This window comes from Brienomyrus brachyistius, chromosome 17, assembly GCF_023856365.1.
Source record: "Brienomyrus brachyistius isolate T26 chromosome 17, BBRACH_0.4, whole genome shotgun sequence".
In the NCBI taxonomy this organism is placed as follows: domain Eukaryota; kingdom Metazoa; phylum Chordata; class Actinopteri; order Osteoglossiformes; family Mormyridae; genus Brienomyrus; species Brienomyrus brachyistius.
The window spans coordinates 12,811,446-12,833,356 of NC_064549.1; the positions used below are offsets into that span (position 1 = coordinate 12,811,446).

Sequence of the window (21,911 nt, forward strand, 5' to 3'; positions counted from 1 at the left end):
GCCCAGAGCCACCCGGGTCAGGATACTCTAGGCCGGGTAGGGCAGGCAGCCGCAGATCGCTGCCAGGAAACTGGATCTCTCCTGAATGCCAAGTTGCAAAAGACATGTTGCTCTGGCTGAGTTATACCATGTAAAATTGTGCGTAGCATGAATGTCCTAGGAGTTCCTCTACCTTGAACTCCTGCATCCTGAGCCAGCCACCCGGCCCAGTCCTGCATGATCTCCAGGCGACACACCATCTGCAGCAGGCAATGTTGGCTGCTCCTCCAGGCCCGCTCCATTTCTGCCCCCGCCGCTCTGACCCCGCCTCTGAGGCCCCGCCCACTGGATCTGACGGCCACCTGTAGCAGCTCCGCCACCCTCATGCGGGCTGCCAGCGCCTGTGAATCCAGCAAGGCCTGGTAACCGCCAGCGTGGGGCACCAGCTTCCCCCCCCGGAGGCCAACCCCCCTGACCCGTGCCTCCCGTCCACTCAAGGGCTCCACAAAGGACTCCCCCAGGAGCACCCCTCCCACTGGGACTACATCACCTGGGGAAGACAGAAGGAAAAGGGTTAAAACCCACACTGCCCAGGAGAGGGCCCTACCTTCAGATGTTTTAAATACCCCACCTACCTGTGAGAGGATTGAGACTGACGCCCATCACCAGAGCTATGCTCCCACCTTCGGACTCCTGCATCGGAGCCCCCACCTGGATGGGCCGGGGCAGCCCAGTAAGGGGGCACATGTGTACCCCTCCCAGGGGAAACACAAGTCCGGTCACAGGGTGAATGGTTACAGCCAGGATTGGAACCAGGACCCCAGTTTTTGGGTCGCACATGGGTCCCCCCAGAACCATCCGTTGTCCCGGGCGGAGACCCTGAAGCTGGCAGGTGATGGGCCCGTGGCGGGACAGGGGGTACGGCACAAAGGGCAGCAGAGGGGCGTCCCACCGGGCCGGCTCAGCTGGGCAGGAGAGAACCACAGTGCTGCTAGCAGAACACCACACTGAAACACTACAACCCCTGCTGTCACCTCCTTGCAGAAGCATACCTGCACGGGTGTCTGCTGCGATCATGAGGGTGGAGCTGGCTGGGTTGTAGGCTACATTGCCTGCCATGGGCAGCAGCCGACCCGTGTCAGGGTGAAGAAAGAAGTCCAAGGGCACGGGCATGGTGTGGCCGCTGGGTAAACGCATGAGGGCGTTGGGCTTTGGAACCAGCAGGCCGGTGCAGGGGTCCACGGAAACGGCCTCCATGGCAACAATGACCCCATCTGCAGCTGGGGGAAGAGATGAAACACTTCCGTTCAGCTACCGGTATATCATGAGTTTTGGTGCTCATCTTCATTGATTACACTATTACACACAGCAGCTCATCAGTCAGAGCAGCTTATGTTACAATTCATATTTGATTTACAAATTTGTTTTTAAATAATGCCCTCTCCAGATCAATATGTCTCTATTGCATATTAGAATTTCTCCAAAAGGCATGTAAAAGCCTTCCAGGGCACTGGGGCACTTTTGGGGGTAGTGTGTCTCACCAATGATCTCCTCCTTGGTGAGGATCATGCCACGGGTGGGGCAGAGCAGTTGAGCCCCTGTGCCCTCGCCCAGGATGGCCCACGCACCCTGTCTCTGGCACTCCCTGGATGCCAGGTCAATCATCTGACTGGCAAGGGTGATCAGCCGGTCCTGGGCACTGGGGTGGGGGGGGGGGGGTGGTGGTGTTCAGTTGGGCGCATAGCAGCAGTGTTTACCATCACTCAAACTACCCCAACTACCCCTGTTGGCCACAAACAGTCACTACACTACATATTTGCTGATGCAGCATGTTCCGCTAGCCAGTTAGCCACGATTTTCTGACTCTATTTGCTAGCTGTTTATTCAGCTAGGGCACTGGGGGAGGGATTTTTAAGTGGGGACCCAGAGATAGCAAACCCACCACCGTGGCCTCAGACTGAGCCTCCCGGTCAGAGGGATGCACGTAGCACACCATGCTAACAACACCACTCGAACAGCCAGCATGTTATGTCTAAGCTGAGGCCCACAATGGCTTGCGGCCTTCCTGAATGGGGGTGGGCCGGGCCCGGCTTACGGCTGGAATTGTTGGTCCCAGGGCTGCTCGCCGTGCTTGGGGAGCTGCTCCAGGAGTCGCAGGGCCTCCCTGAGCCGCGCCCCGAAGTCCTGCTGAGCCTGGCTCCGAGCTATAATCTCCATCTGCAGCATGCGCAGCTGGCTGTCTAGCAGACGTCCCAGCTGCGCAGCCAGGGCCCTCCTATGGCCTTGCTCCTTCTCCACATGCCTGCGCAGCTCCTCATACCCTGGGGGGACCGTCCCAGTGGCCCGTCCGCCCAGACCACGCAGAGCCCTGAACCAGCCAGCCACCACCTGGTACAGCTCCCTCACCTGCACTTGTGCAGAAAGGCAGAAGCGCACACACAGAAAAAAGGTTACAGGTTTACACCACATTGTGAGGAAATCTGGTCCCCATAATGTAATAATTACAAAAAAGAAGAAACACACACACACTCACAGAAACACATATGCAGTTCATACAGCACTGGAAAAAATTAAGAGACCACAGCAACAATTTCAGTTTCACTAATTTCTCAGTTTATATTTTACTCAAATGCACTCCCATAAACTTTTTTTTGCAACCTTCAGCCTGGCTCTTCCCTGCTTCTCATTGATGAAGGGTTTCTTCCTTACTTTATTGAATTTCAGTCCTGCTTCTGATATGAAGCATGTGAACTGTCCTAGCAGTGCATTTCACACCACTTAATGTTTCCCTTTCCATTTGAAGGTCACTTGAGGTCACCCTCTGATTTATGAGGCATTCCTGGATAAGCTGACGGTCATCTCTGCCATTAGAACGTTGCTTCTGCCCTCTACCTGGCTGGTTTTTGGTTTGGCTGGATTGCCAGCGTCTCCTGCTTCACATTGTTTTGAGCCTGGAAGCAGCCTGCCTTGCAGTGTAGTCTTCGGCCAGTAGAATCAAGACTAAACCAGGATTTAAAATGCAGATTTTTTTTAAATATAGAGTGTTCTCTTAATGTTTTTCCAGAGCTGTATATTCCTTTCATTGTGGGGACTCTTCATCCATTTTTAAGGGCATAACCCTAGTTCAAACTGTGATAACCCTAATGCTAACCCAACCCTAACCCAATTCTAACCTTAAGCATTAGTAACCAAACAAAATACAAGACTTTTGGCTGTTTTAGTTTTGTTCCATTAAAATTATAATTATAAAATTGAGATTTATATTGTATATTTTCTCCCCACTATATGGTAAATATAGACCCACATGTACACAGAAACACATACATGGAATTCTCTGGAATTCACTTTAATCTAACTCTCAAAGAATATATGTAGCCTGTTTATCATTTATATACCTACATATTTTATTGCAAAGTTCAGCAAGACCTTTCTGATATGACCTTTCTGATAGGACTTTGAATTCCATGCATAAGGTTACAAGCCCTTAACCATTCTGTTGCAAATTAAAAATAAGCGTAAAGCTTAATCGCATGAGCTTCTTAAAGGGAAAATCAGTCACTGGAAATGGATACAGTATGTCACTGGAAATCTGTAGCCTGTTCAGCACCCCCCACAATGGCTCTTAATAAACATAATACCTGTGCAGTGCCGTTCAGCCAATTAGGCGGCTGCCTAGGGCGCCATCTGGTGGAACTTGGCTGAAACTGGCGCCCTACAGCAAACTGACCCTGCCACTCTGCTACTGTTAGGCACCTGATGAGGGTGTGTGAAGGTGCCGTGTGGGTCTGGGGTGATCTGGCTCACCTCGATCCTCAGTTGGCCCAGGCGAGCCGTGACTGACACGCTGTGCTTCAGCAGGACCTCGAAGAACATGGTGCTGCTGAAGGCCTCCAGGTCCACCTGCTGCTCGTAGTCCCAGAACTCGTGGGTCATCAGTGACACTACACAGAGGGTGAGGAAGCGGGGGAGGAGTCAGGAGGCGGCGGGTGGGGGCGTGTGAGAAGGTCAAGGGAGGGCGTTTTGGCAAGCAGCCTGCAGGGGACGTTTCAGGAGGCAGTGGGGAGCGTCAGGAGGCAGTGGGGGGCATGTCAGCAGGCACAGGGGGGGCGTGTCAGCAGGCAGAGGGGGGCGTGTCAGGAGGCAGTGGGGGGCGTGTCAGCAGGCAGAGGGGGGCGTGTCAGCAGGCAGAACACATGTCAGGAGGCGCCAGGGGACGTGTCAACAGGCAGAATGAAGCATGTCAGGAAGTTGCATCAGCATGATTTGGCAAGACACCAAGAAAGTTGTTATAATGCAGGGGGAATGCGGGGAGACTGTGAGAACATCATATGAACATTATGAAGAGCATTGTGGGAACACCATGAGAAAACTGTGGTGACGTGGAGCACCTGTCTGGGCCGTGCCTTCTGACTCTGAGGCTCGCATGTTACGGTGAACCTTCTTCACGGCTGCCAGGCTGGAGCCCTTGGAGGAGTAGTCATCCAGGTTGTACCTGAGCTGCAGAGCCCTGTAGCGCACGGGGATCAGCACCTTCTGCGGCCAACCGTACTCCCGAAACAGGGCCTAGGAGAAGAAACCATGAGTCCTTCAGCCCATCACCCAGCCCGTCTGGTTAAACTTCAGATCAGCAGTAATGTCGGATTAATAAAACCTGTGTGACTGCTCTCGTGTACATCCACTCACCAGCAGAGTGACACACATGCCCAGCATGAGCACAGCCCCAGCCAGAAGTCCCCAAATGACCAGCCAATCAGGATGCAGCAGGAGGTTACGCTTCCGGGAGATGCCCATGCGGGTCACATGATGTGGGATTGTGGGAAAGAACGGCCCAACCTCATAGCACTGCCCACCCGACGGCATGACCTTCACAAACTGAACAAAGAGGTATAACGTGGCAGACTTGCATTAACCCCATTGGTATGGCGACGAGGACACATGCAAACGCAACTAACTCATTTATGGTGTAATTAGGCCAGGCAGGCTTCAGAAACCCAGAATACCATGTGCTTGTGAGGGTTGCTGCTCAGCTTGAAGGCATAGACTCCCGGCTCGTGGAACAGGACTAAGAAGAGCCCGGGGAGGGCGCCCTTCACAGACATGTCTTGAGCCAGGCTGCGAAAGGGCCCCCAGTCGAAGCCTTCGTTAGTGTTATAGAGGTTATCCCTGGTGTGGAGACAGAAATCCGCAAGAGATGATGAGGATTGTTATTGTCATCATCGTTTTGATGTGTCCTGCTTTACATTGACACCCCCATCCCATACCTAGGCCTTGTGCTATCTGGGATAAGTGTTTACTGCCCTGATATTATTAAATTCTTTCTGCTTTATTTGGAGATGGTGGTCACCTGTCGTACTGTGGGTGGTGCTCGGGCGTGACAGAGAACAGGAGGATGTCCCCTAGGTGTAGACATGTGGTGGGGTTCAGGAGCCCCACCCTACTGAAGTTCCCAGGTCTGCTCTTTGACCATCTAGCCCAATGTGGCCCCTCCTCCTCAGAGGCACTGCCCGAGCTCTCTGAAAATACCAAAACCAAGAGTATCATGGGAGACTTGAGTAGTCGGGCACATTAACAGCTCCCAGTCTGCGTGTCAGCTAACCTGTGCCATCAGGTGGCGTGGACGGACCCAGCGAGCTCTCTAGGGTCTCCTGGAACAAATAGTGGACGTCTTCTGGAGCAGCGTTCACCACCCCGACAAAACCCGACTCTGCAGTCAGAGGCCCACCATAGGTATTGTAACTGTAGACATCCTCAATCACACACCGATTCAAACAGATCAAGCCTACAGATCAAGCTACTCACCGGTAGTCCGGACCAGGTACACCTCATGTGAGAAGTGGACTCCCCCGGCACACATCAGGCTCTCCTGCCATGTCCACGGCTTCAGGAGGGAGTCCAGCACCCTGGTCGGCACGCTGACCTGCAGCATGGAAACTGCACACTGACACACTGCACTGCCACCGCTTTCTTCACTCCTGTGATTGTCTAGTTAATAGCCATTACATTTTTTCATTTTAGCAGGTGCTTTTGCCCAAAGCGAACTACAAGTTATAAGGAGTCAACCAGGCTTAATTGCAGCTAGGCTGAGCTTCCAGTGAATGCCAGGCTAAGCAGTGTTGGAGCTGGAACCAGTGCTTGAAGTGGGAAAAACAAGTGTCAAGTGTCCCCTTGTTATTCAGCGCCAGGTGCCTGTACTCCCCTTGTTTGGGAAAAACAGGTGCGAGTATTCTGCTTGTTATTCAGTACCAGGTGCACTTACTCCCCTTCTTATTCAGCACCAGGTGCTGGTACTCCACATGTTACTAAGTACCAGGTGCCGGAACTCCCCTTGCTATTTAGTATCAGGTGCCAGAACTCCCCTTGCTATTCAGTATCAGGTGCCGGAACTCCCCTTGCTATTCAGTATCAGGTGCCGGTACTCCCCTTGCTATTCAGTATCAGGTGCCGGTACTCCCCTTGCTATTCAGTATCAGGTGCCGGAACTCCCCTTGCTATTCAGTATCAGGTGCCGGAACTCCCCTTGCTATTCAGTATCAGGTGCCGGTACTCCCCTTGCTATTCCGTATCAGGTTTCGGTACTCCCATTGCTATTCAGTATCAGGTGCCTGTACTCCCCTTGCTATTCAGTATCAGGCACCGGTACTCCCCTTGCTATTCAGTATCAGGTGCCGGTACTCCCATTGCTATTCCGTATCAGGTGCCGGTACTCCCCTTGCTATTCAGTATCAGGTGCCGGTACTCCCCTTGCTATTCAGTATCAGGTGCCGGTACTCCCCTTGCTATTCAGTATCAGGTGCCGGTACTCCCCTTGCTATTCAGTATCAGGTGCCGGTACTCCCCTTGCTATTCAGTATCAGGTGCCGGTACTCCCCTTGCTATTCAGTACCAGGTGCACTCCCATTGCTATTCAGTATCAGGTGCCGGTACTCCCCTTGCTATTCCGTATCAGGTTTCGGTACTCCCATTGCTATTCCGTATCAGGTGCCGGTACTCCCCTTGCTATTCAGTATCAGGTGCACTCCCATTGCTATTCAGTATCAGGTACCGGTACTCCCCTTGCTATTCCGTATCAGGTTTCGGTACTCCCCTTGCTATTCAGTATCAGGTGCCGGTACTCCCCTTGCTATTCAGTATCAGGTGCCGGTACTCCCCTTGCTATTCAGTACCAGATGCCATAACTCCCCTTATTATTCAGGACCAGGTGTCGGTTCTCCCCTTGTTAATTAGCGCCAGGTGCTGATACTCCCCTTGTTATACAATACCAAGTGCCGGTTCTTCCCTTTTTATTCCATATCGGGTGCTAGTGCTCCCCTTGTTATTCAGTACAAGCAAATACTGAGAGGTGCCAGTTCTCTAATGAGAGAAACAAAGTGGTGCTGGAACTGCATACCAGTGAATACCAGCCCACTTCAACCATTGGCAGTAGCTACACAACATTTTCTAGTAAAATGGCACTTTCACACCCCCAGAACCTTTTTTCAGAACCAGGGACTTGTAGTTCCAGAACCCTTTTTGAGTACCTCAACTTTCTCTTTGTTGAGTAAGTAGTCTGCACAACATAGCCACCAGTTGGGGAACCCAGGGAGCTGGGGGTTAAGAACCTTGCTCAAGGACCCGCAGACGAGTTGAGTTTGAGCTGCCGACCTTCCGGTTACAGTGACACAGGCTCAGCCCACTGAGCCACACGCTGCCCACACTGACGCTTGTTGTTGGAATTATTTTTGTATCCCAATTACATTAACGCATCAATTACATTTTTTGCTTCTGTCTCCATATGTCTGCATTGGAAAATGTAATTGCTAACTAATATACTTCTGTCTAATTTTGTGAAACTTGACAGCGTTTATTAGTGGTATAACGTCACATCGTTTTTTATTCCGTGGAAAACCAAAGATCGATCTGCTGGCCAGATTTAATAAGAATGATAAACGTAAAATATAAATAACAGGCTATGTCCCATTTTAATCATAATCGATCTGCCCAATAGCTAACAAATAACTAACAAAATGACTTGTTTATCCTGCATTGTTTTGAGGTGTAATTTTGCATGAAATTATGTGTTAAGGTTAACCTATGAAGTTTTTGCGTTTCCCATGCCTATTTAGCATAAAGGTCCCATTTTCTGTTGTGCAGTGTGAACCCAGCACATGAAAACTGCCAGGAGCTATATAAGTTCAAGGTCGAATGACCCAGCAAATTGTAAACAGGGACCAGGTTCCGGAACGTTGGTGTGAAAGCTCATTTTTCTCTGAGTGTATATTCTGTGAGTATTTGGTGTATATTGACCAGAGTCTCACTCTCCCTACAAGCTGTCCCATGTGACCTGCCCAAGGGGGGGAGCAGCCGGGTGACGTGTGTCAGGGTGGCCCACCCGCAGGCTGGTGTCCCCGTAGAGGAGCCTCAGGTCACCAGTGCACACCAGCCAGGCGGCCGGACGAGGGGCCCACCCCTCACACCAGGGCCCGCAGGCCTCACCCCCACCGAAGGCGGGGCTGCAGACACAGAGGCCAAGAGTCTCATCGAATCCTTCGCTGTCTTCAGGGGACGGGCACACCTGGGGAAGGGGTATGGGGGCAGAAGGAAGGCAGCTTATGTAATATTACATTTATTCAGCTCCATTTAGAAACACAAATCATAAAACTGAATAATATAGAATAATATCATGTTTTGGGGAATCCTCTGCTTTTTACAGTTGTGCTGGTGGTTTGAGTTGAGGACTCATTCATTACATCATTAATATGCGACTCTGGGTTAGGAGTCTGTCCCAGAAGATTGAACACTTGAGTAAGGGCCTTTACCCCAAAAAATGCTCCAGGGGTGTTGGACGAATGGCTGACCCTGTGCTTGGACCTTGACCTTCATGTATGTATGTATCCAGAGAGCCGGATGGGACATGTAAAATTTTTTGGTCTTAATACTTGTACAATGACCATTTAGGCATTTAATCTATTCTATCTATCCAAAGGAAGCTGTAGCACCACTGCATTGTATAGCATATATATTTAACCTCTGTGTGTGTGTGTGTGTGTGTGTGTGTGTGTGTGTGTGTGTGTGTGTGTGTGTGTGTGTGTGTGTGTGTGTGTGCGTATGTGTGCGTGTATGGTATACCTATCCTTATGGGGCCTGCTCATTCACTTCTATGGGAAAAATCCTAACGCTAACTATGACAACCTTAACCCCCACCCAGCCCTAACCATAACCATAAGTAACCAAGCAAAATACAAGAGTTTATGCATTTTTAGATTTTTCATAGCAGTCACCGATTTTTATAAAATAGAGTTTTCCCTTATGGGGACCAGGAAATCGGTCCCCATAAGGGAAAAAATGGATATTTATCAAGTTATGGGGACATTGTGTCCCCATAAGGATACGTTTACCTGCTCACACACACACACACACACACAAACACACACATGCGTGTGTGTGTGTGTGTGTGTGTGTGTGTTAGCATGTCAGCACACGTTGCATGTCAAACCACATTTTGGCCGCTCACCTGCTGGCTGCAGTGCTGCCTCCACTCCTCTGAGCTCAGGCAGTCTCCATGTTGGCCCCGGGTCTGGCTGCCTCGGCAGATCTCGTACACAGAGGGCACACAGACATCCTCGTCTTCCCTGGGCGTGTACCCCAGGGCACAGACACAGCGCCCATCGCTGGGCTGGGACAGTGCACGCAGATGCTTGGGTAAGTCAAGCACAATTTTCGCACACTCTGATCACAAAACACAGGTCTCCTTGTCATTCCAAATGAACAGCTTGTGCTACAGTTCTTAGCTACAGGGCCTCTGTAGTGGAATAGTCTGGCAGTTCATGTACAGGATGCTGAGTTATTAAATCTCAACTGAAGATCTTTAATCTTGCTTACCTGCATAAGATAACATACTGGAACTATGGCAGCTGGTGCTGCTGTACATGCCCTTACGGTCACTGCACTTGTCCATCACTGTATCAAAGTCTGTTCTGTCTACCGCCGTCAGTTATTTTACTCCCCAACTGTCCACACTGAACTGGAGTGCTGGTTCAATCCCATGGAAGCGTGACACTGTGGATGCAGCCTGCAGTCTGCTGGCTTATATAGACCTGCACGGAGATTTAGCCTATTGATGAACCCGGAAGTTTTTCTCTCTTATTTGGCAGTATTTGATTCCTCTCCTCCATTTTCTTCTGGCATTCTTTCCCTTTTCCCTACTTTCCTGTAAATAAGCCATTTGGTATAAATGTACTGCCTCATACGCTTCTTTGGGTGCTGTGTTGTGAATGGTGCTATATAAAAACAAACTGAACTGAACAGAGTATTTGGCCAGCCTCACCAAATGCACAGACAGGGGAGCTGGAAACCTGAAACCTGGCTATGACTCGATCACCAGCGCTGAGAGACTCACAAAGCTGGACCGGTTCCTGCACCTACGGCGTCACCCTACACTCTCCCTTTGCGCACTGCAATAAGCCTCAGCCCATCTATTTGCTGCTTACTGTGTCTTCTGCTCTCCCCCCCCCCACCCAAGAGTGAGAACTCAGTATGTTTTACCTGAAACCATTGGCCCTCCCCCGGGCACACGCAGTGGTTCTGTCCGGGCTGATCCTGGTGAGCCCTGGGCCCACAGGGGCGGCATGAGGTCAGACCAGGTCGGGGGCCGTAATGATGGGGAGGGCAACTCATGCAGCTCTCCGATGACCAGGCTCCCGCAAGCGGTCCGAAAGTGCCACTCGGACACGGCACCGGAACCAGGCTGCCCCTCGGACAGTAGTACCCTGCAAAGGGAGAACAGGAATTCAGAACGAGGTCCTCAGGGCTCAGAGTATTAGGATACCAGGGAAAGATACCCCTGTGATACCCGTCGATGGAGACCCTGTTGGACGGTAGCACTGGGCATCAGTGCCTTATGGAGACCATGCAAATGGTTGGAGACCAGCTATACCTGGCTTACACGATGATATACCGTCCTCTCCCTCCAGGGTTCCCAGGATCTGACCGGTGACCATGAATATTAGCATCCACCAAAGAAGAGTGGTCCAGTTCATCTCTGCTGTCTCTAACATCATCCCAGCACTGTAAGGTCTCGGTGTCCTAATCATGCAATGCCTCCATGTCCCAGTATCCAGTCATCCTGCTACTGTAGCATTCCAGTGCTTCCAGTGTACCAGTATCCTTAGATTCCAGCATCCTGGCGTCCGGACCGGTGTTCTGGAGTCCCCTGCATAAGTCCTGCTCCGCTGCCGTGGCGCCGCTGAATGATTGATGAGTGCGGAAGGCGGGCCACTTTCGCTAATCCCGCTGGCCTCAAAGAGGCTACCTGACACCAGGGATCTGGTTGCACCCCAACAGTCCATTCCAATCCCACCACTGACCTGCTCACTGATTTGGATCGGCTTCGGCATCACCGGAACGGGATGATGTGCCGGAGTGAACTGACATCATGGCAGCTGGGCGTTTGTAACCGAGCTCAGTCAAAATGGAGCTGTGGCTTGAGGGGGGGAGGCACTACAGTGTCGCACCTCCAGAGGTGCGGGGTCGCTTCTAACCTTGGTTCTATCCATGGAGTTTGCATGTTCACCTGGATATATGGTTCTCTGCATTTTGCATGTTCTTCTGGTTCTATCTGTGGAATCTGCACATTCTTCTGATTCTATACGTGGAGTTTGCATGTTCTCCTTGTCTTTGTGCTGATTTCCTCCCGCAGCAAACAAAACATTAGGACTGGCTCAACCAGCATCTCCAACAGGTCCACAGTGTGAACGTCTGCACCACAATGGACTGGCATGCTGTCCCCTCCGCTTCCTGGAAGGAGCTCCAGACACTGCACAGCCCTATACAGGATACGGAAGATCAATGGATCGACGTAGCACACATGTTATCCAAAACATGTCCATTTCTCCTATATAATATTGTGAGAGCAACTCAGGTCCCGAAAACGGCTTTTGCGTTAAATCGATACACAGACCAACCCTTGAACACAGAACGTTCCAGGCCAAAGGGAGCACCCTAACTCTCCCCCCACCCCTGCTTCCCCGAAAATAAGAGAATATGCAGGCGATCAATAAAGCAAAAGAGTGAGCGGTGAGAAAACACTGAATACAGACGCATTCCAGAAAAAACAACAAACTGGAACACAATGAACAAGCCGCTCGCAGCACAGGTCAATAGATAAAGCCGGCAAACCGCCATGTTAGACTTTAGCCGGGGCTCATTACAACGATATTCATGTGTTTACAGGTATGCTGGCACAAAGTCAGGTGACTCTTGACCTTTAATGTCCATTTAAATAATTGTACAGCAGAAAAAAAGCAAACCTCGTGTGTTTTTATCTTCTCTGGACATTCTTTGGAAGGACAGCGTGTGTGTGTGTGTCAGTGTGTGTGTGTACGTGTGTGTTTTGTAATTATTACGTTGTGGGGACCAGATTTCCCATAATGTGTTAAAAATCTGTAACTTTTTGCCATGTGAGGACATTTTTTTTGGTCCCCACAAAGTTTCTTATGGTTGAGGTTAGGGCTGGTAGGGGTTGCATGTGACCTAACCATGCAAAAATGACATTTAACATATTTCTTTATGCCATAGTTCTGTCTACTTCTGTATGGGTGGTTAAGGATGGGGGCGGCATGGTGGTGCAGTGGTCAGCACTGTATGGGCGGCATGGTGGTGCAGTGGTCAGCACTGTATGGGCGGCATGGTGGTGCAGTGGTCAACACTGTATGGGCGGCATGGTGGTACAGTGGTCAGCACTGTCGCCTCCCACCTCTGGGACCCGGGTTCAAGTCTGCATCATGGCTCCTTGTGTGCTTATATGTTCTCCCTGTGTCATTGCTGGGTTTTTTTCCAGGTACCCATAGTCCAAAAACATGCTGAGGGTAACTGTAATTACGAAATTGCCCATGAGTGTGTGTGAGTGAATGGTGTGTAAATGTACCCTGCAATGGGTTGGCGCCCCGTCCTGGGAAGTTGTCTCCTTTTGCCTGTAGCCTGTAGCCTCCAGACCCCCTGTGACCCTGAACAGGATGAGTGGCTTCAGAAAATGGGTGGTTAAGGACTAAATGACAAGTATGCTGTATATTCCAATGTATAAACAGTGATTGTATCTGAACCTCTAGCCAGCCTCAGCACTGGGTATGTACCTCCGAGTACCAAGCTGAAGCCCAGCGCCACTTATTGGACTGTTATGCCCTTGCAGTTCCCCAAGTCCAGGGACTCTGTAACATCAAACAGAATGCATTACCACAGAGTCATTCACCCACCTGGTCCCGGTCCACTTTACCCCAGGCAGCAACAACTGCATGACTGACACTGTGGCCCAGTTGGATTCAATGCTATATTTGCAGTAGCTTTACAAACAACACGAAAGCTGAGGATTTTGCAGGGGTGATGAACTTAGATAAATGTTTACTTCTGGAGTTAAAAAGAAACACCAAATAATAAAAAAAAAAAACAATTCAAACATCCATGGAACACATTTTCCTGTTAACATCGACCACTAACCCAATCGCAAAGCATTGCGTAAGTCCTGCCTCTTCTATACCAGCCAGGCTGTTGGCACGCAGGTCTAATGCTTGCGTCTTCCCAGCAATCGGCTCTCATCCCCACGTCACCATGGCCAGATCGATACTACATGGCTTCTTAATGGACTCATACACATGTATAATGGGAAGCACCATCTCCATTATTGCCTTTTGCGTGCTGCTTGTTGACTCAGTGGGGGCTGGCTAGGGTCGGAGGGTGGGTGTCTCCTGATAAGGGGGCTTTAAAAGGAGGTAGAGCAGCGGCTGGAGGCAGTGGGAATACAGACGGATGGTAAGAGGCTGACTGAGGTCATCCGCACGCACACAAAACATCCATGCTGTCACATTTTAGGTACTGAATTAACACCATGGGTAATTTCTGAAATCTCTATGTTTATTTCCAGAGAAAGAAAAAAGGAAGCAAAATGATGCACTTGAGACTCCTGTGCAGTGCTCTCTTCTTTCTGATGACAGCAGGTTAGTCCTTCTGATGCCACTCTTCTCTGTTATGTAAGACGTAGCTTGTGAGCTTCTTCCCAAAGCTCCATCCTCATCTCAGTGCTCATTATCTGTGACACTGATTGAGTGACACTGGATGTGTTTCCTGTTTACCTGTGATACTCTGCATTTCCTGTTTAACTGTGTATTTCCTGCTTATCTCTGACACTGGCTGCACTTCCTGCTTACCTGTGACACATGCTTCTGGGTTGCCTGTGACACTGACTGCACTTCCTGTTTGCCTGTAACCCTGGCTGTGCTTCCTGTTTACCTGTGACACTGGCTGCACTTCCTGCTTACCTGTGACACTCGCTGTGCTTCCTGTATACCCATGACACAGACTGCGTTTCTGGGTTTCCTGTGACACTGACTGCACTTCCCATTTGCCTGTAACCCTGGCTGCGCTTCCTGTTTACCTGTGACACAGACTGCACTTCTGGGTTGCCTGTAACACTGATTGCACTTCCAGTTTGCCTGTAACCCTGGCTGCACTTCCTGTTTACCTGTGACACAGACTTCACTTCTGGGTTGCCTGTGACACTGACTGCACTTCCTGTTTACCTGTGACACAGACTGCACTTCCCGTTTGCCTGTAACCCCGGCTGCGCTTCCTGTTTACATGTGACACAGACTGCACTTCCCGTTTGCCTGTAACCCTGGCTGCGCTTCCTGTTTACCTGTGACACAGACTGCACTTCCCGTTTGCCTGTAACCCCGGCTGCGCTTCCCGTTTACCTGTGACACAGACTGCATTTTCGATTTACTGGAACACTGACCATGCCGTTATAACTTCTGCTGTTTTTTCAGCTAATCCAGTCGTGCAAGACACACATACTACAAGCAAGGGGGCGCTGTGGGAATTCCTCTATCCCAGAGACAGCAAGGCAGTCGATGGATATGATGATGTGGAGCATAATTACAATGCAAAGTGAGTTTCTGCACTGAAAATCTTATTTTTATGAAGTATTATTTTATCATGAATGCCACAGCATTGTGTAACGGTGCCACCTTGGTACTTGTCTGCAGCAGGTGGATGTGGAAGAGGATGATGGGAAACAGTGGCCCAGGGGGCAGTGCGGCAGACGGTGAAGCGGAGCGGCTCCGTGCACGGCTGCTGGGCCAGCTGGCTGAGCTGAGGGAGAGGCTGCCTGCCTACATGGACCCGCGCTTTCACTCGCGGGCGCTCATCTGGCAGCTCCAGAGGGGCCTCAGTACCAGCCTTCAGGAGCTCTGCAGCAGCCTCCTTTGGCAAAGGGGCTCTAGGAGCTCACAAGATCCACCATCTTTCCAGGAGGCCCTGCAGAGTATTGACCAGGCTGTAGAGGGTGCCCAGCAACTCATGGCCTCCCAGCTGGAGGACTTCCAAATTCAGCTGCCCACCGCCTTGAGACCAGCTCAGCAGAGTGTGAGCACCATCCTAGGTCAAGAGCTGGAGGCATTTCGCATCGGGTTGTGGAGCAGGGCAGCCATGTTGCGCAAATCACTGGGCCAGGAACCCGGCTGGGAGAGTCGCATCTCCCCTAGTGTGGCTCAGTTCTGCCTCAGCACCGAGACCGACATCAAAGAGTTGAGAGCGCAGCTGGAGCAGCACCTGGAAGGTCTGCAGCAGAACTGGCGCCGAGCGTCAACACTGCAACCTTACACTGGCTCGTCTTCCCTGGGATCAGAGTTCTCCACCAAGCTCAGCTTCCTGCTCAGTGACATCCGGCAAGCTCTGGACTGAAGGTAGCAGGAGCCACCAGAAGCAGGATGTCACAATGGGGGGATTGGTGGAGTAAGATGCCAGGGAGGCAGAAGGAGGACATCAGAAAGGCAGAAGCAAGTAGTTAAAGGGAATGAAAAAGGAAGTCTGGGGGACTGAAACAGGATTCCAGAGAGGAAATGGCAACATATCAGGGACTGAAATCACTGCAGGACAGATTGTGTGACCATATGTACATTCCAATGGTGCACAGGGGCAAAAGCAGCTCAGTGCCCCATAGGTGCTTAATTTATATATATATGTATATAAATGTATATGTATATATGTGTATTTTTTAATATAAAATAATGTACCTTGTCACTGAAAATATCGTTCCAGATTGGGGAATAAAACATGTTTGCAGCAATGTTAAACTTTATTTCATACATAATTCATGGGATTATATAGCACATCAGCAATCTGGGAGTTTAGCGGCTAGGGGTCAAGTGGCACAAGTGAGTCTCAAATCAAAGAACCTGCTATTCTCTCCTTAAAACAGATTCTTCACCTGAATTTTTCCAGTAGGCATTCAGCTATATACATTCAGTTAAAAGTGCCTTCTAAAACAAATAAAAATCTACTAATAATATTCATTATCTTTACATTTATACGTTCAGGGTTGTTTTATGTTCTAGGCTATAGATAATGACCCGCGATTTTAGGCTGGATTCCTCTAAAGTTACATTGATCATTGAAATACATTAATATGCACCGGGGACAAGGAAAAAAAATATATAAACATCACAGGCTAGCAACAGGTCGATCAGCCTCCGAGACATAATGTGACGCGTCAACTGGGAATAAAGTGGCTGAATGGTGCCGCGAGACGCTTCACTGCAGCGAGACCTCAGCACTTACAGAGCCCTGATCCGAGCAGGTTACCCAGAATGCCCCTCGGGGAGTCAGGGGGCTCCCTGTAATGTGCAATGCAGTAATTGCACGTAAACCAGTTCTGAACGGCGAAGGAGTGTCTGCGTTCAGTGCATATTAATGTGTTCATGGAGCTAGTTTTGGTTTTTGCCTTTGCAACCAATAAGAATTTGTTGGTCTACGCGGGTGATAGAAACCTGAAGGGAAATGTGACTTTGAAGGTGGAACTAGTTTAACATGAGCATCACGATGCCGACTGCAATGGAGAGAGAGAAGAAGACGTTGATGTCAGATCTAGGCGGTCGGTGGCCGCAGCCTGCAGAGGGGAGACAACCAGGAATGGGGGGGCGGGGGTGAGGCGCAGTACTGACCCTCACACACGAAAATATACATACACGCTGCCACCCACAGCACCGGCTTTTTACTGAGTGATATTTTACTTCCGTTAGCCCTCTAAAATTCAGAAAGACTAACTAAAAGGTTTGGCACTTTTTTAATAATATAAAAACTACAAAATTAGTCCCTACATCTACATGCTTAAACACACCTACAAAAATATTTAAAAATACATGATATTTCCACGTGCAATAAAATACATTAAGACACAAAAATGAGAATATGTCCCTCACCTGTGGCAGAGTATGTGGATTCACCTGTCAGGAAAAACAGGCAAAATGACTGCGCTTAACACAAACAGCTGACGTGTGCGATCTCTACGGATACGTTATAGAAGTAACATGTGGCAAGTCCAGCCACGAGTCCAGCAGACACGGTGCAAATCATTAGAAAGCCTATTAATTAAATGTACCCAAACATGTGCTGTTCAGAGATGCAGTGTCTACATGCAATGCATAATGCGGTGTCAATTTCACTCACTTGCGTCAGATGGGTTAACGGCTGTCAGGGAAAATATCAGAGAGATATAAAAGGAAATTAGTTCCCCACACTTACAGCGATCGATACGTCTGGTCTGCGTAAAATATTAAAATTGCAAGATATTACACAGTGCACTTTACCCGACAAGCTAACCTAACAGAGGAAGACTGAGGATTATCGTAATTTTTAGTATAGTGTGTCCATTAAAAGGGTGACGAGACTATGGCTTACCGTCCTCTGCGGTGTAGATGGGACCTAGAGAAACTGTTGCCGAGTTAACTGACGGCTCTCCGAAGGCTTTAATATCCCTCCTTTTCCTTGAGGTCTTACAAGCCTGGAAAATAAATGATTTATTAGTGTAGTGCGCCATGCCAAAATTGGTACAATTCCGTATGAGTTAACATAAGGTTTTAACCAAAGCAACTGACATATCGTACTAGTATTCCTTTGTGTATGTATATATTGTCCCTTAATGAAAATGCTATCAAATGACCTGCTGAGTGCAATATATTTGATTTTTGTTGGTGTAAATGGCTTTATAACTTATTATTCAAGCAGAATACTTTGTAGACAGCTGCAGCATTCAACTCAGTTGTGTGTTATACAACAGAGGAAACGCTCCTCTTCTAGGACTTGAGCTTGGGTTGGGTAAATGTGAGGTTCCTTAACCTTCGTGAGTCTTGCTGGCCCAGCGGCTGTGCGCTCCACTCACATTCATGATCTCCAGGCATTTGCTGGGTTCACAGAGTCTCACGATGCAGTTAAGGAAGATGCTGGACCGATCCCTGTTGCGGTGCTCAACAAAGCGGAAGGCCTCGAAATAGAACCGGGCTGCCTTGGCCACGCCGTTCTGGTACACAACCGTTCGTGGGTCCACATGACAACTACACAACACAGAAGCACAGTAGGGCCGAGGTCAGGGTCTTGTTAACCCAGCACCAGAAAAGCCAGCATTTTGACATACATACACACACACATATATAATATAATGTAGCTCTGTTCCTCCATATAACTATGGTACTGTGCTCAGCACAAATGAATGTGTGAGCTCCTTCTAGTGGTGCTCTTTAGGTAGGACTTCATGGTTGCGGCTGTATTATTGTGGCAGTAACCGTATTGTAAATATCTAAGTCTGTTTAAGAAAACATGCGGTGATAAGCTTCACTAAGGCCCAGCCACATTTAATCCAGGCCCACCCACGAGCCACTTCCTGTATCTGTCATCAGCTCAAAGTCTTACTAGCTGAAGTGAAGCTGTCACAAAATGAGATAATAAAGAAACAGATGACACACAGAAAACTCTTGTCCGTCTAGGTACATCAGGAGACCACACCCTGTTTCCAGCGCCTGTCATCAGAGATGATGCATACGTACCCAATGAAAAAGGTGTGAACATGAGTGGTGGAGCCATTCAGGGGAGACGGGGTGGCAAAGCATTGATCCAGCAGCAGGTTTAAACTAAAAAAGAAGAGAGCAGAGAGTTTCTGTTCCGCTAAAAGTGGCGTCGAAACAGTGAGGACCCCTAGGGTGGCCAAAAATACTCCCGACTTACTGAATGCTTTCAATCTGAAATTTCAAATGAACTTGGTGAACTTTAACGGCCATTTGCATAGCGTAGGATATCAGGCCGACCCCCCCTACGGGCGGCAGGACCTTACTGCCTACCTGTTACTGAGGTTGGTGGCCTTGACTTCAACAAAGATCGGTCTGCGCAGGGGGAGTCCAGTGGGGGGTATGTCCAGTGGGATAGTGTAGTTTGTGTCCTGATAGTCGGGGATTTATGAGAAAACAGCTTCAACTCTCCTTCACACCCAATATCAATTCATCATTATTTCCCCTTTTCATGTATGTATCACATCCAGTCTCCGACACACACATACTTGCAGACACGCATGCTTGATTTTTTTTAATGGACGGTCATCACTAAAGTGACCACTGGCTTGGCTCTAAAAATGTGTCCAACAAGGAGGACAGAGAGTGAGAAAGGGGGACACCCATGGAAAAACGATCGAGCGCAGGGGAAGGGGGTAATTATCTTATTATCTCGAGATAACAGCATGAAAAATAATTCCAAGCACAGCTGTTCCTAGCTTCCATAGCATGTGTGTGTGTGGGGGTTATGTTTTTTGTGTGACCGGAGGTGGGGGGATGGGTGGGGGTGGAATAAAAAAGGTGGACAACGGGGGCTAAAAGGAGGACATCCAGCAGCATTTCAGACAGAGGGCTGGAAAACCAGACTGTCCAGTAAAATCTGGATGAGTGGTCACCTTAACCATCACCATATTTTCCTAACCATTTGTGTATCTCCCCTGCAGCATGCAGTTACTACTGCAGACTGACACACAACCATACTCACATTGTACACGTTCATGCTCAGTGTGTTTGCAAAGCTGCCATTGTTATTGTTCGTGGCCAAGGACACTGAGGATCTAAGAAGAGAAACACACAGCCATCACAGAGAGTCCACAGTAACATGGTGAGACACATCACAGTGACCATGACATGGAGGAAGACACATTACAGTGACCATGACACGGAGAGGCAGCTTACAATGATACAGAAGAGAAAAATTACATTGCCCCGTCACACAGTGAGACAAATTGCAATGACCCAGCTCACAGTGAGACATATTACAGTGACCCAGCTCACAGCAAGACAGATTACAGTAGGATTCTCTAGTTCTGAATCCAACACAATCAGTCGGTTTTCATATTCAAACACACTTTAATCAGCTAATTACAAGGTTTATTAAGTATGTTTGAACAGGGAAACGTGCAAATTGTGTTGGATTGTGCCCCTGCTGCACTGGAATTGGGGAACCCTGGATGACGGTAATATAGAACACAGAGATTACAGTGACCCAGGTCATAGTGAGAGACTATAGTGATAGAGGGACACACCACAGTAACACGTACGAAAAAAATTACAGTGACCAAGCACTCAAAAGGTGGATTTAACTATAAAATATAACTTTTGAGGTTTAACATTTCTGGGGAAAATCCCAGTTGTTGTGCAGGATATTGTGTCCTTAACCTTTTAGGTACAGTAACACCAGCCAGCAGAGTGTATGGAGTGGAGCTGCACAAATTAATAAGAGGAGGAGAAGCGAGGCGATGGAAGGGCACTTACGTCACAATTTGGTTTGGTTTTAGGAAGTACTCCAGTGGGTAGCGGCAGGAGAACTGGTAGTACAGGTCAGTGGCGTAGCTGATAATTCCATAGGAGGACTTGGGCGTGTCGATGTAGCCGCTGATGATAACAAACTGGATGCTGGAGAAAGAGCTGAAGATTGCCTCTTGAGGGACCTCATCCACAATCTGCACCCAGAAATGTTTTTGGTTACCAAAAAACGGATATGAAGCTGAGCAGACAGACCTTATTCAGGATGTTTGGGCCCCCCCATCATTCCTGTAACAGGCCAGAGGTTGTAGCTGGAAGCAAAGACCTAGAATTATTGATGAGGGGGTTCAGCTCGTTCTGGTACAGAAACAAGATGAGCTGTAGATTCATTTCATGAGGAAAATGGCCCGTAATGGCAGCATGTAATGGACCAATTTAGCCACCATACAGTGTCAGTCTGATGACTTCCCCTGAGGATTCTCTCTGTAGAATAATTATTGGGGGCTGTTAAGATCGCATTTCGGGAAAAAAATACCCTGTCATTCTGAAACATTTCGGAGATACGTTCTCAAACAGCATCACAGCACTCAGGGAGTTTCCCTGAAACCCCCACCATGTAAATGACTCCAGTATCGGCCCTTCAGGACACCCCACACCACAGATGCCAGCAGCCGGGGGCACCCCAGCTGATGATGTCACCTGCAGGGTCTGTCGGCAGGGGTTCCCATCACTGCTGTTGACGGGCAGCATGTAGCGGATGATGGGCGGATCACGACTGGGGTCGATGATGCCCTTGCACAGGCTGTTGTTGTGCTCGCCATTCAGGACCAGGTCGCTGGCATTGTAGCCTCCCCACTGCGCCGTGCACAGGTTCACCTCCAAGGTGATGTTATTGGTGCCACAGTCTACCACCAGGTCCCGGTTGTCTGCGGGCAGGCAAGAAACAAATGAGAAGGAAGAATAAGGAGAAAAGAGGGGGAGTCCAGACAAGAGGTGAGCCAGAGGGAGATTAGCGGTAGGAGCTAACTAGCCCACAAGCAGAACTTAGGCCAGCGGCAAACATTGCACCCTAATTTAATTCAACAGGAGAGACCGCTGACCCAGCAAGATGACAGAGGTGAACTCACCGGGCATTCTGTTGTAGATGGTAGAGCAGTTGTTGATTTGGGCATTCCCGGTATGCAGGAGGAGAATCACAGTAGGGACAAAGAGTAACAGCATCATCACTGGACCAGAGAGAGACAAACAGCATCATCACTGGATCAGACACACATACAGACTTTCCAGCTTGCAGTTCATGGTGAGCAGCCATTTACTATTTATTACATGTAGAATTGGGAA

The 21,911-nt window shown here is 49.2% G+C and overlaps 4 protein-coding genes across 5 annotated transcripts; 1 reads left to right on the forward strand and 3 right to left on the reverse strand.

Annotated features, from left to right (window-relative positions):
• Positions 1 to 27: 27 nt before the first annotated feature.
• On the reverse strand, positions 28 to 4,770 carry si:dkey-103g5.4 (uncharacterized). Its single transcript, XM_048981676.1, has 10 exons — positions 4,663 to 4,770; positions 4,368 to 4,542; positions 3,784 to 3,920; positions 2,075 to 2,385; positions 1,521 to 1,678; positions 1,032 to 1,259; positions 778 to 944; positions 615 to 690; positions 173 to 529; positions 28 to 59 (listed from the first exon to the last, which is right to left on the reverse strand). The coding sequence occupies exons 1-10, from the start codon at positions 4,768 to 4,770 to the stop codon at positions 28 to 30; spliced, it is 1,749 nt and encodes a 582-aa protein (XP_048837633.1).
• A 3,508-nt stretch (positions 4,771 to 8,278) lies between these two features.
• LOC125712050 (multiple epidermal growth factor-like domains protein 6) lies at positions 8,279 to 11,018 on the reverse strand. Its single transcript, XM_048981678.1, has 4 exons — positions 10,892 to 11,018; positions 10,501 to 10,724; positions 9,470 to 9,631; positions 8,279 to 8,530 (listed from the first exon to the last, which is right to left on the reverse strand). Exons 1-4 carry the CDS (start codon positions 11,013 to 11,015, stop codon positions 8,279 to 8,281), a joined length of 762 nt encoding a protein of 253 aa, XP_048837635.1. The 5' UTR covers positions 11,016 to 11,018.
• A 2,657-nt stretch (positions 11,019 to 13,675) lies between these two features.
• On the forward strand, positions 13,676 to 15,880 carry zgc:162608 (uncharacterized protein LOC100037332 homolog). Of its 2 annotated transcripts, none has more exons than XM_048982468.1 (4): positions 13,676 to 13,758; positions 13,871 to 13,943; positions 14,772 to 14,892; positions 14,994 to 15,880. In XM_048982468.1, exons 1-4 carry the CDS (start codon positions 13,756 to 13,758, stop codon positions 15,685 to 15,687), a joined length of 891 nt encoding a protein of 296 aa, XP_048838425.1. In that variant the 5' UTR covers positions 13,676 to 13,755; the 3' UTR covers positions 15,688 to 15,880. The 2 variants fall into 2 exon arrangements, with proteins under 2 accessions (XP_048838425.1, XP_048838424.1); XM_048982467.1 differs by having other exon boundaries at positions 13,684 to 13,758; positions 14,991 to 15,880.
• Positions 15,881 to 16,104: 224 nt separating this feature from the next.
• On the reverse strand, positions 16,105 to 21,793 carry LOC125712431 (zona pellucida-like domain-containing protein 1). Its single transcript, XM_048982466.1, has 11 exons — positions 21,698 to 21,793; positions 21,270 to 21,496; positions 20,580 to 20,767; positions 19,807 to 19,879; positions 19,116 to 19,213; positions 18,825 to 18,908; positions 18,164 to 18,335; positions 17,683 to 17,785; positions 17,452 to 17,472; positions 17,205 to 17,228; positions 16,105 to 16,891 (listed from the first exon to the last, which is right to left on the reverse strand). Exons 1-11 carry the CDS (start codon positions 21,789 to 21,791, stop codon positions 16,803 to 16,805), a joined length of 1,173 nt encoding a protein of 390 aa, XP_048838423.1. The 5' UTR covers positions 21,792 to 21,793; the 3' UTR covers positions 16,105 to 16,802.
• Positions 21,794 to 21,911: the final 118 nt, after the last annotated feature.